The sequence below is a fragment of the Diaphorina citri genome, unplaced genomic scaffold (assembly GCF_000475195.1).
Source record: "Diaphorina citri unplaced genomic scaffold, Diaci psyllid genome assembly version 1.1 scaffold1238, whole genome shotgun sequence".
Classification (NCBI taxonomy): domain Eukaryota; kingdom Metazoa; phylum Arthropoda; class Insecta; order Hemiptera; family Psyllidae; genus Diaphorina; species Diaphorina citri.
In genome coordinates, this window is record NW_007378667.1 from 52,298 (window position 1) to 64,143 (window position 11,846).

Consider the following 11,846-nt stretch of genomic DNA (forward strand, 5'->3'; position numbering starts at 1 on the left):
GCACTATGATGTGTGATCAGATGATCACATTTCTGATCACACTTGTAATTTCCCTGCTTCAATTGCCTTTGAAGAAGAAAAATTCTCTTGTAATTTTTCTCCGAGTCTTCAAAGAACCAACCTCAGTGGTTCATTAGCACGGTGGATTCTGAGTCTGGAGGTTGGTGGTTCAAGTCCGAGCCAAGTCGTAAAAAATAGCAAAGTGAATTGAGCGGGGAACATGTGTCAAGTGTTCGGACTTAGTGCTTGACACAACATGTTGTTTTTAGAGTTTTTATGTCCGATTGCGCAATGTGGGGAAAACTTAGAGCTGATAAAGTGATGATACACGAATAATATCCGACCCCGGCTATTTTTTTTTTTTTTTTTTCTTTGGGCTACCCAAAATTGGATTTTAAAGGACCTTTTTTTTTACCCCACCCCGGCTATTTTTTTCGGCTACCCAAGATTGGATTTTAAAGGACCTTTTTATTGCGGGGCGGAATGGGATGCTGTCTTTTGGTACAAGGGGTAGCCTCCGTGGCCTAGTGGCTAACGGCTATCACACTAGGCTTGCACGCCGGATTTACCACAGATAATTTGAGATGTGGTACAACAGGGCGCGTATGCTGCCCTGTGATTTTAAGACCATGGGATAGTTTCTCTTCTCTTAAAGAGGTATATTGTGGCCAGCCACTCACACTGTCTGACAGATCTGGCGGCTTATCAGACGATGCCGTGGACTACGGTACACCTTTGTGGTTAAAGCAATGAGTTGCCAATTAGGTACTCAACCTTGCCAACTTGTTTTAGATTGTAGGTGTTCCCGTTGCGTTGTACAAATACTATAAAGTTGCTTTTACGCGTATTCACTGTCTTTTATAGACAGTCGATACAATTTTTACTTTCCTTATCCTATAGAAAGGAAAGTAATGTCTACATCTCAAATGTCATTACATGGAAATCTTCAAGTGACATCGAACTATCGAACCTCACGTCCTAATCAATTAAAGTTAACAATGAAACAATCGAGTGTACACCAGATAAGATTAGCAACTCACGTCATCTGTCAAGCAAACAAATCAATTTAATCAATATACGAGGAGACTATATCAATAATTATGTAAGTAGGTATAAGAAAGAATCAATAAAATGATGTAAGTACATAGGTATAAGAATCAATAATTATGTAAGTATAATTTCGCGGTTCAATGTGTGAGAATAAATAGTGTTTGTGAGAACAAAATGTATGGATTATTCCGGGAAATAACCCCAAAATTCCCCAAAACGATCTCGAGATTCCGGCAAATAGCACAGAAATTCCTCAAAATGGCCTCGAGATTCTGCGAAATCACGCGGGAATTCCTGGAAATTGCTCGCGGATTCCGCAAAATGGTCTGAAAGAGTGGGGTCCAATGAATTGAACGTTGACATGGTATCCCACAGTGTAAGAAGGATCGATCACTCAAGTTAACACCGTCCTACGTGGTTAGTATTTGGATGAGTAAAAAACCATCTGGACACATCACATTCGGCCGTTTCTAACTTGGGAATTCAATATGTTCATTCTTTGATTTATTCTGGTAGGTAACTTAGTAGGTATTAAACCTCAGCCTGTTAAATTAAGGATAATTATTGAACCTATCAGACTGCACATGAGATATGTTAAGGGAAAATCTATTCAGTTGCAATAGCTGTATCACTTGAGTTAAGCAACGTTGTACGTGATTGGTATCCAGATGGGTGACCATCTGGGCAATCACATGCTGTTGGCTTTTCCCGGCCCCACTCAGGCTGGATGAGGTCAATGTGAGGAGGCTCAGGAGAGTGATAACTTGTTGCCAAATTGAAATCTACCCCTAATGCCAATTAAAATTAATCAAAATGTTTACATGCTTTCTTTTTATTCCAGGACAATACCAAAGGTGTTCTGAAAGTGACCGGGTATCTGCGTGGTCAGAACCTCTCAGTGAATTCCTTGGTTCATATCCCCGGCTGGGGAGATTTTCAAATGCTCCAGATTGATATATCAGATGATCCTCATCCTCTAAATCCACACAAACAGGATGGAATGGCTGAGGAGAGTGTGAGAGTTCTGGAGAAGGCTGATCCCGCTAAACAGGTAAGTACTTACTTGATCGACTGATCGTCTGGGTATCACACTAGGCTTGACCACAGGAAATCACCTGTGAATTGAACCCGGGACCTCCTGTGGGGTCGAAGTTTTTTCAACTCTGTGCTTGGAGTTCAGGGTGCACTCCTTGTGAGAACAACTTTAATCAATAACGTTAATAGCGGTATTACCAGTGTAAAAAGATTATTGAACTATGATTGCAAAGGAAGCACTTAGTAATGCTGTGATATCTACAAAAGTTGTGAAAAGGCTTTGTTTTACAAAAAAAGAAGAAGAAGAAAAAAAAAAAAAAGATTTACTTCATCTCTCTTCTTTCACCAGGTTTCTCTTCAGAGTGAGATTGTGCCGGACCCGATGGATGCAGAACAGACCTGGCCTACCGGGGAAGAATTAGCCGAGGCTGAGGCTAATAGTAGCCAGGGGAAGGAAGAGGCGAAGACACGGGCCAGAGTGAAGAAAGTACCGCGCGGCTTTTCCGACTACCAGGCTGCTTGGATACCTGATAGTGATGCAGGTAACATCTGATACTAATGGTTCAGTTAACGTAGTATGCCTTTAAAGTAGCTACTTAATTGTCCTCTCAGCCATGTAAAAAAACTTTATAAATAACCCTGTACTTTTATTTGTTTCTCCCTCAGGAGTTGATAGCGGTGGGCTCGGTGCACTCAGTGAATCCGGATCGTCTCATTGTAAAGCGAGTCATCCTAAGCGGCCATCCACTGAAAATACATAAGCGGTCCGCAGTAGTGCGCTTCATGTTCTTCAATAGAGAAGATATTGAGTGGTTCAAACCTGTGGAGCTCAGAACTAAATATGGGAGACGCGGACATATTAAGGAGCCTTTAGGTAAGGAAAAAATATTAGGGAACAAGGCTAAGCTTTAATGAACTACTTGTGCAGTCTATAGGTAGTTTTTCTAGGGGACTTTAAACAGGGAGGATACCAGCCTGAATTTTCCCTTGCTATAGAAATAGCAAAGGTTGAGTGTGCGAAGGTAGCCAAAACCAAATGTTAGCCCAAAGCGATCACCCTAGTTAAGGCTGATTGCGAGGCTGTTGAAAAATCGCCGACCCCGTCTGAACACGAGAAAAGAAAGAAGAAGACTACTTGTACATTTTCTAAAAGTGTGTCCGGGGGGTCGAGCGGGGTCGACTATGTGTTGACATACCTTAATTTCTATTGAAAGTGACCGAGATAGTTTTTTTCTTCTTTCTTCTAACCAACCTCAGTGGTGTAGTGGTTAGCGCGGTGGACTTCGGATCTGGAGGTTGGTGGTTCGAGTCCAAGTCATGCCATGGAATTCGGCGTAGTGCATTAAGCAGGGAACGACATTTTTGACAAGCATTTATGCTCAACACAATTAAAATTCCTTTTTTTTTTCTTCTTTTCTTCTCAAAATTGTTCAGATCCCTACTAACTATGTTTCTTTCCTGCGTTTTCTTGCAGGTACTCATGGCCATATGAAGTGTATGTTCGATGGTCAGCTGAAATCTCAAGACACGGTCCTCATGCATCTATACAAGCGTGTGTTTCCCAAATGGAACTATGAGGTGGTGTCCTAGGCAACAATATCAGGTATTTGTCTATTGGTCAGGACCTTAATGTAAGATTAAACTAGGTTTAACTCGAACCAAGTTAATACACAGCTTGTGGTCCCGGCCAACAGTGGGTTGCCCCATGGCCAGATTTCAGCAAGGTATCCCTTCCTTCTCCAGATTTTGACAAGGTATCCCATTCAAGCGAGTTGCCTGAAATATCTTTAGTGGGCTTTATTTTACCTTTGTTGGAAGTTGATCTTGTCACTTGGCTCTATTCTATGAAATTGTAAGATATGTACATAGGTACTTTTGTATCTAAATTTCATTTTAAATACATTATTTTACTCTCTTGTTACATTATATTGGATTGTTCATCGTATCATTTTCCGAAAGAGCACTGAATCTCAATCCGGAGATGGTGGGTTCGAATCCCGCCTCTGACATAAAAAGACAAACCCAATGCAAAATCATCTAGGTAGAACTTAAGTAGTGTCCACAACTTCACATTATTTATTTTATTCATTTTACAAGTTTCCATTTATTGGTTTTTCAGAACAACTCTCTCATCAAATAAATTGTTAACAAATGGTATACCCATCCGTAAAAGCCGGAGCTTGTGCCACGGATGGGGAAATAAATAATAAATTAAATCGATCAGCATCGCCTAGAACCTGTATAAAGTAAGATCCTCAGCCACCCTCGTCAGCTTGGAGCGTAGTGCGACTTGTAAGCGCTATTTCGCGGGTTTGATTCCCGTCTGGGGAGGATTTTATCCTAAACTGATGAGGTTCGTTCTCGGAGCGGCCGTCTTTCTCCTATCCTGTCTTCCTTCTCTCTTCGCTTTCGCTAAGTTACAGTTCCCTAAGTTTATCCTATGGACGCTACTTTTAAACGTTTCTTTGTTCAACCATTCCCCGGGCAATCCATCAAGTGGGTCTACGTCTCAAGTGTCTACCGTTCAGATTATGCAAGATCTTATCTACCCTCTTGAGAATATCAGTGTTCATTAGAGTTACATTAGAATCAAGAGTACATACCTACTCGTACATTGGAGTTGGAAGTGTGTATATGACAGGGTTTGTTTATACGCGACCTGGAAAAGTCATGGAATCTGAAAATTGGCCAAAAGGTCATGGAAAATCGTGAAAATTTAAATAAAACCTAGAAAAGTCATGGAATTTGCCACCGGTCAAAAATTAAAAATATTCAAATTAAATATCAAGTTTTTTCCGAAAAACGGCCTGCGGCGCATTCCCCCTCATATTCCTTGCCGTTCTGCATATTGCATATTTTATTTAAATGAAGGGGTAATCTTACTGATTTTCAAGTACCTCCGCCCCCTAATTTTCTGGAAAACTCATGGGAAATATTCTGGAAAAGTCATGGAATTTCATTCTGGGAAAAGCGTAAAAACCCTGTATGAGTTATAAGTACATTAGTACATTACCTTATTATATCTTGTTCGAAGTACATTAGAGATTAAAGTTACAAGTACCAAGTACACTGGAATTATGAGTATATTAGCTTGTTAGAAGTATTGTAAGTGTCCCCGGGGGTAGATAATGGAAGCGTGTGTCTGTTACTGAGGTCTTTGTCTTTACATGTGTCAAGATAAGCATGTATGTCAATCAGCACCCAGCACCTCGAGTTCAATATTGATTTATACGACTTGTCACGCGGTAACGCTATTCCTTACCTTATTATTCAAATATTTATACTGTCGGCTAAGACTATAAACAGTATGAACTAACTCAGTAACTAACTAACTAACTAAGTAAGATAAAAAACTGGCAAGCAAGTAATGAACTCCCCATCCGTGGCACAAGCTCCGGCTTTTACGGATGGGTATACCATTTGTTAACAATTTATTTTGATGAGAGATTTGTTCTGAAAAACCAATAAATGGAAACTTATAAAATAAATAAAATAAACTCGTGTCGGCTGAGACTAAAAACTAACAAGACCTATTAATTCACAATCTGCTAAGACTAAAAAGTCCTGTTATCATACCGTCACGTCAGCTCAGACTAATACTTCGAAAAAATTTACTGGGAACGCGATATTGTGAGAAAACCTCTTTTTGGCCGCCATATTGGAAAAATCATTACGGTAAAGGATTACGGTACATCCTAGAGAAAAGGTGTAAATTTATGGAATGTAGAAAATAAAAAGACAAACAACTTTCTAATTTATTGTTATTAGAAAAAAGTTACCGGAAACGAGATATTGAAGATAGGATAGGAGACAGCTAACCGTTCAGGGAACGAACCCTATCTGTTTGGGATAAAATCCGCCCCGGGTGGGAATCGAACCCGCGAACTAGGTTATCGCCCGGGTCAAATAAAAAAGAACCAACTCGCTAAATTTTATTTGCCATCACCTACTCGAATCACCAACCTTCTGACCAGAAGTCTATCGCGTTAAGCCGTTTTTGTAGCCGATTAGGACCCAGATGAGATGTCGGTATTTTTCGTTCGGAAATGGAAATGATTTCCCTTCTTCAAGATGACAGATTTCCCTTGGTTTAGTACAAGCGAGGCGCTGTATGCTATAACACACCTAAAGAGGGCAAATGAGCTTCAGAAGAGAGGAAATCATCTCAGATTCCGAAAGGAAAATACCTACGACTATATTATGGTGACTCTTGGTTGACCCCAGAGTTGCTGGGTTAGAATTCCGAGCAGAGTAAAAATTTCCCGTTTCAGAATAAACGTGTGAACTGTGCTTTTTACAAATTCTTGGCTCCGGGATCGTGTGAACAGGGCTTTTTCGAGACGATCTTTTTTTTACTTTCTATTACCTTTACGTATAGGGAACCTATACAAGGTAATGAGAAAGTATTGCAATCGGTCCAAATTTTCAAAATTTAATCTTTTTGTGTGTTTTTTTTCTATACTTCTTCCCATATCATTGTTTAATCAATTTATATTGCTCTTTGTTTGCTTTGTCATATTATATCCCTAGATAACGTGGGTTGTCAATGATTTCTGCAAAATATTGTTTAAATTGTTGTCTTCGACACATCCTTCGAGTAGGTTTTTCACGCGGAATCGAATGGTGCTACTTTTAGGACTCTCTGACGTACAGTTGAGAAGTTTCGGGTTTGATACTCCCCTGTGTCAACAAATTTCCCTTTTATTTGTGAACCATTAACAAGTAAGCATGTGAATAGTTGATCCCATGTGATTTTTCATAATGAGTTGTTGGTACAGTCTATTCTTTAAGGAATCATTAGCTTTTGTCCTACTGCAATGAGGCTAAAAGCGGGCCCTGTTTTGTTCGAATTATGGCTGTGTCAAAACCATACACCACTCTGTTGTATACCGTTCTCCTGACGACATTGCAGACAAATTACATTATCTCTGAATACCTTATCATGAATTTATTCTTAGTGCAAAAATGAGTTGTTGGTACAGTCTACGAGTATTCCTTAAGGAATCATTAATTTTTGTCCTACTGCAATGAGGCTAAAAGCGGGCCCTGTTTTGTTCGAATTATGGCTGTGTCAAAACCACACACTCTGTTGTATACCGTTCTCCTGACGACATTGCAGACAAATTACATTATCTCTGAATACCTTATCATGAATTTATTCTTAGTGCAAGACATGATTCGAAATCCAATAGATATTGACGAGAAATATGGTGACTTGGTCAGAAAAAGAAAACATCACTTTTTTTTTCAATTTTAATTATTTTTTTATAATAATACGGATGTGTGTCAACTCAACTGCATAATAAATAAACTTGAAATTAAATTGAATCATGAATTTCGAGAAGAGAAAAATAAAGAAAAGGAGGGATACTTATAGCATAGATTTTATAGATACCTAATAGAAAAGTGGAAAAAGTTGGTGAGTTGGTGTACGTATGAATAGTCTCCAGCCAAGATTACTTGGCCCGTCCCGAACCACAGTCAACCATTATGAGGACCTGTGCTTTTCCTTTGAAGCAAGTTGAACCCTTTGTAACCTCCAGCTAGCTATGGTTAAGGTTTGGCTGCTCTGATCCCTATTAATACATATATGTATATTTGTATATGTATAGTCCCAGACCGAGACACTGTTGTCTGGCTGGGGGACTTTATACAGGAGCAGACTTATTGAAGTAGAACACAACACCTACATATAATAGATCAGTTGCGCTTACTTGTGTGATGTTTCAAAGTCATAGAGCAGGAAAGAGGACCAACGGAATTTTTCTTTTTCTTCTACGACTTCTAGATACCGAGATAAATCGATTTAAATAATACCGGTAAATCGAAGGACTAACGGAATCTTTTTCTTCTACGACTTCTAGATCCCGAGATAAATCGATTAAAAAAATGCCGGTAAATCGTGAACTTTGACGTCACGTCTGACGTCACAACTCTTTGAACTTTTTAATTAGAACGGCAATTAAAAATTTAATTTTCGACCTTTTAAAGTCACTTTTTCGGAGTTTTGACTTCAGATTTGGATTTTTCACAACTTTTACGTAGGAATCGACCTTTTATTCATAATTTTTACCCAACTGCAACTGCTCCATTGAGGTGCCATCGATCATCTAACAATGGACAGGAATGAGAAGGAAGAGAAGGAAAAGAGATTAGGAGGAGGAGGAGGAGGAGAAAAGGCTGAAGAAGAAGGAGAAGAAGAAGAAAAAGAAGAAGAAGAAGAAGGAGGAGAAGAAAAAGAAGAAGGAGGAGAAGAGGAAGAATAAAAGAAGAAAAGGAAGGAGGAGGAAATAGAGAAGAGAAAGAAAGGGATGAAGAAGAAGAAATTGGGAGGAGGAGGAGGAGGAGGAGAAGAAGAAGAAGAAGAAGAAGAAGAAGAAGAAGAAGAAGAAGAAAAGATACAAAATGCTGCCAGACCTTTGTCTTGGACCTCCCGCTAGGATATCTCACTTTACACAAAACAAGATAATAAAGTTTCGTAAAAGCTTGCTAAAAACCTAAAAACTCACTCTCCACTAATTGCCTTTATTCGAATTATCTTTTCTTAGATTTGTCTCCTTTATTGTTTCTGAGAGATTTGAGTGAGGTAATGTGAGGTATAGGTAGGTATTGAGTGAGTAGGTATGCATAAAACTAGTAGATTCTACTAAATACCTAAGTAGATGTTTAATGTGTGTGTGTGTGTGTGTGTGTGTGTGTGTGTGTGTGTGTGTGTGTGCGTGTTTTTTTTTTCAAGTGTGTGTGTGTTGACCATGTGACTAGAAGCTAGAAGTGATAAAAATGGTTTTTTGATTTTTGCTGAAAATCTCCGAAAAAGAGCTTTTCTTTTTCTTGTAACTTTACAGTTTAATCATGTCAGCAATGTACTTGAATAAGTTGTGATTGAAGTTTCCTTTGTTCTTCCACCTCTGTATTCTATACGATGACCAAAGCCATGGCTGTAGATCAACAGCAGCAAAGTCATCGACCAGGACTTTTGAAGCAAACTAACAAGTCCCACAAACATGGCAAACATAAGAGCAAAGGCTCCTTGGAAACCCTCAGAAAAGGTAGGTACTAACAGAGGGTCTCTTAAAACTCTAGGAATTCGAAACCCTCTCACTAGATACAAGTATCGCGTGCATTGGTCAAGTAGGTAGTCTGGCTGGGAGACTTCAACATGGGAAAAGACAAGGAAGAAGATTAATCAAGCATTAGGTTCAATAAATTAATACTAAAATACTTCAACATTTTTTTTTTTTTTTAACAGGGAAAGTCAATATCAAGGTGATATCCAAGAAAGTAAAGAAGAACACCCGAGAAGACCGGCGTAACCAAGCTACACAGATTCGTAAGAACAAGAGAGATGAAGTACTGTCCTCTCACCGCTAGAGTGCAGCACTTCGCGGAAAAGAAAAGTAGGGGAAATAATTGAAGAATGCGATAGGTGCGATAACTTCTCACACGTGCTTTGTTTACTTTTTTTTTTTTGACCATGTGACTTTGTGACTAGAAGTGATAAAAATGGTTTTTTGCTGAAAATCTCCGAAAAAGGGTTTCTTTTTCTTGTAACTGTACAGTTTAATCATGTCAGTAATGTACTTTAATAAGTTGTGATTGAAGTTTCCTTTGTTATTCCACCTCTGTATTCTATAAGATGACCAAAGCCATGGCTGTAGATCAACAGCAGCAAAGTCATCGACCAGGACTTCTGAAGCAAACTAACAAGTCCCACAAACATGGCAAACATAAGAGCAAAGGCTCTTTGGAAACCCTCAGAAAAGGTAGGTAGGTACTAAAAGAGGGTCTCTTAAAACTCAAGGAATTCGAAACCCTCTCACTAGATACAAGTATCCTGTGCATTGGTCAAGTAGGTAGTCTGGCTGGGAGACTTCAACATGGGAAAAGACATGGAAGAAGATTGGTCAAGCATTAGGTTCAATAAATTAATACTAAAATACGTCGACCATTTTTTTACAGGGAAAGTCAATATCAAGGTGATATCTAAGAAAGTAAAGAAGAACACCCGAGAAGACCGGCGTAACCAAGCTACACAGATTCGTAAGAACAAGAGAGATGAAGTACTGTCCTCTCGGAGAAAATTTCTTGAGGCTCCATTCATGGTTGCTGTGGTACCCCTGAGCAATAGCATAGTTCTTGGAGATGTTATGGAAATGATTGAAAAGGCTGACCCAGAAGCTGTAATTACCCATAGCTCAGAGGGCCATCTTCATTTGAGGTAGGTATTAAAAGAACAGAGAATTAAATTATTGTCATGGAATTTATGGTATTCCTATTTTGGTATTGGTATCCCATAAGTCATTAAAATGAAGGGGGAAATTTTATAGATTTTTCCTGAAGATTTCACTATGAACTATGAAAATTTTAAATCAAAGATTTCCTACAGGTATTTACTTAAATGGAAGATCTCCTACACATACTTAAAGACATAGAAGATTTCGTACAGGGCTTATTATAGGCTTCTTGGGTTTTAGACTGTATGGAAAAAACTGTCTTCATATTATGCAAATTAAGTACAAAGCACCTGCATTCTCAAAATGACATGGTCTAAAGGCTAATTTATTTTATTTGTTTTCCTTTCCCTCTAGTCTACCAAGATTCAAACAGAGATTCAGCTTCATTCTCCTCGACACATCCAACATATTCAATGTGTTGGATGCATTGAAAGTTTCCGATACTGTGCTGTTTCTAATGACTCCATCAGAAGGGATTGATCCAACTGGGCATGTGCTGATGTCTGCTATTGTAGCTCAAGGCTTGCCTACTTCTGCTGCAGCTATTTTCAATTTGAATGATGTACCCATCAAGGTGAGTTTGCACACTGACCTGTGGATCTGGGTTGTATTTCCAGTGTAGTGAAAAACCAAAAAATTCTTGCAAGGATGAAATTGTTGGAAAATGAATTTTAGGTCAAGCAAAAAAGCTTGTCACAAATGTCATTATTATTTTTTTTTTTTAAAAAAAATCCCCTTTTGTGTATTTCCAGAAAAGGAACGAGTGCAAGCAAGAGATTGAGAAAGTCGTAAACAAGTATATCCCGGAGGAGAAGGTAATGAGTCTGTCTAATGCAACAGATGTTCTTAACGTCATGAGGAAGATTGGAAATCAGAAACAGCGCAAGATTGTGTTTAGAGATCGGCGACCTCATCTACTTGCCGAGAAGCTTGACTTTATCTACAAGGAGAATGTAAGTTAGATAGAAGTGAAATAAATAGAAGAGTTTACATAAGTGAGAACTCTGCCACTTAAAATGAAGATCCAAGAAGTTAATTAATGAGGGAGGAGTGAAGGTGGAAAAAGGTTGAAGAGTAAAAATAACACAAGTACCTACCTATAGTTCATCCAGATCAATGTGGCAGCAATGAGTCATCAACCCAAAATGGAGGAACCAATCTGATTGCAGGAAATCCTTACATTGTTGCAATTCAGGTAAAGGTCTATTTTTGATAAACTCTCTCTTCTAAAATGCAGAGGTAGCTCTAAGTTCAGAGGTTGGATTCCAGAACAGGTAAGGTGGATATCGCCTTACCTGACTTTGTTTCACTGTCGGAGGAAGCACTGTGCAATATACCTTCCCCTTTTAAAGATTCTCTACCATTGCACATGTGACATGTTTGGCAACAATGCCCATTTTTTTTGCTGTCACATTGATCTGGACACACGATAGTTATTTTAGATAGGTGATTTAGACACATCCACCAAAAACGAAAAGTGTCTTTTTCTATACGGGTGACGTGCACGCTTATTTTTTGTTTTTTTTT

The 11,846-nt window shown here is 38.8% G+C and overlaps 1 protein-coding gene across 1 annotated transcript in view; it reads left to right on the forward strand.

Moving 5' to 3' along the window:
• Positions 1-8,842: 8,842 nt before the first annotated feature.
• LOC103514873 (pre-rRNA-processing protein TSR1 homolog) overlaps positions 8,843-11,846 on the forward strand; it is a 17,676-nt gene continuing 14,672 nt past the window's right edge. Inside the window, exons 1-4 of the mRNA XM_026827722.1 lie at positions 8,843-9,134; positions 10,045-10,303; positions 10,674-10,893; positions 11,072-11,272. Of these exons, the coding sequence (XP_026683523.1) occupies positions 9,008-9,134; positions 10,045-10,303; positions 10,674-10,893; positions 11,072-11,272 (807 nt within the window). The 5' untranslated portion in view covers positions 8,843-9,007. The remainder of the gene's footprint in view (positions 9,135-10,044; positions 10,304-10,673; positions 10,894-11,071; positions 11,273-11,846) is intronic.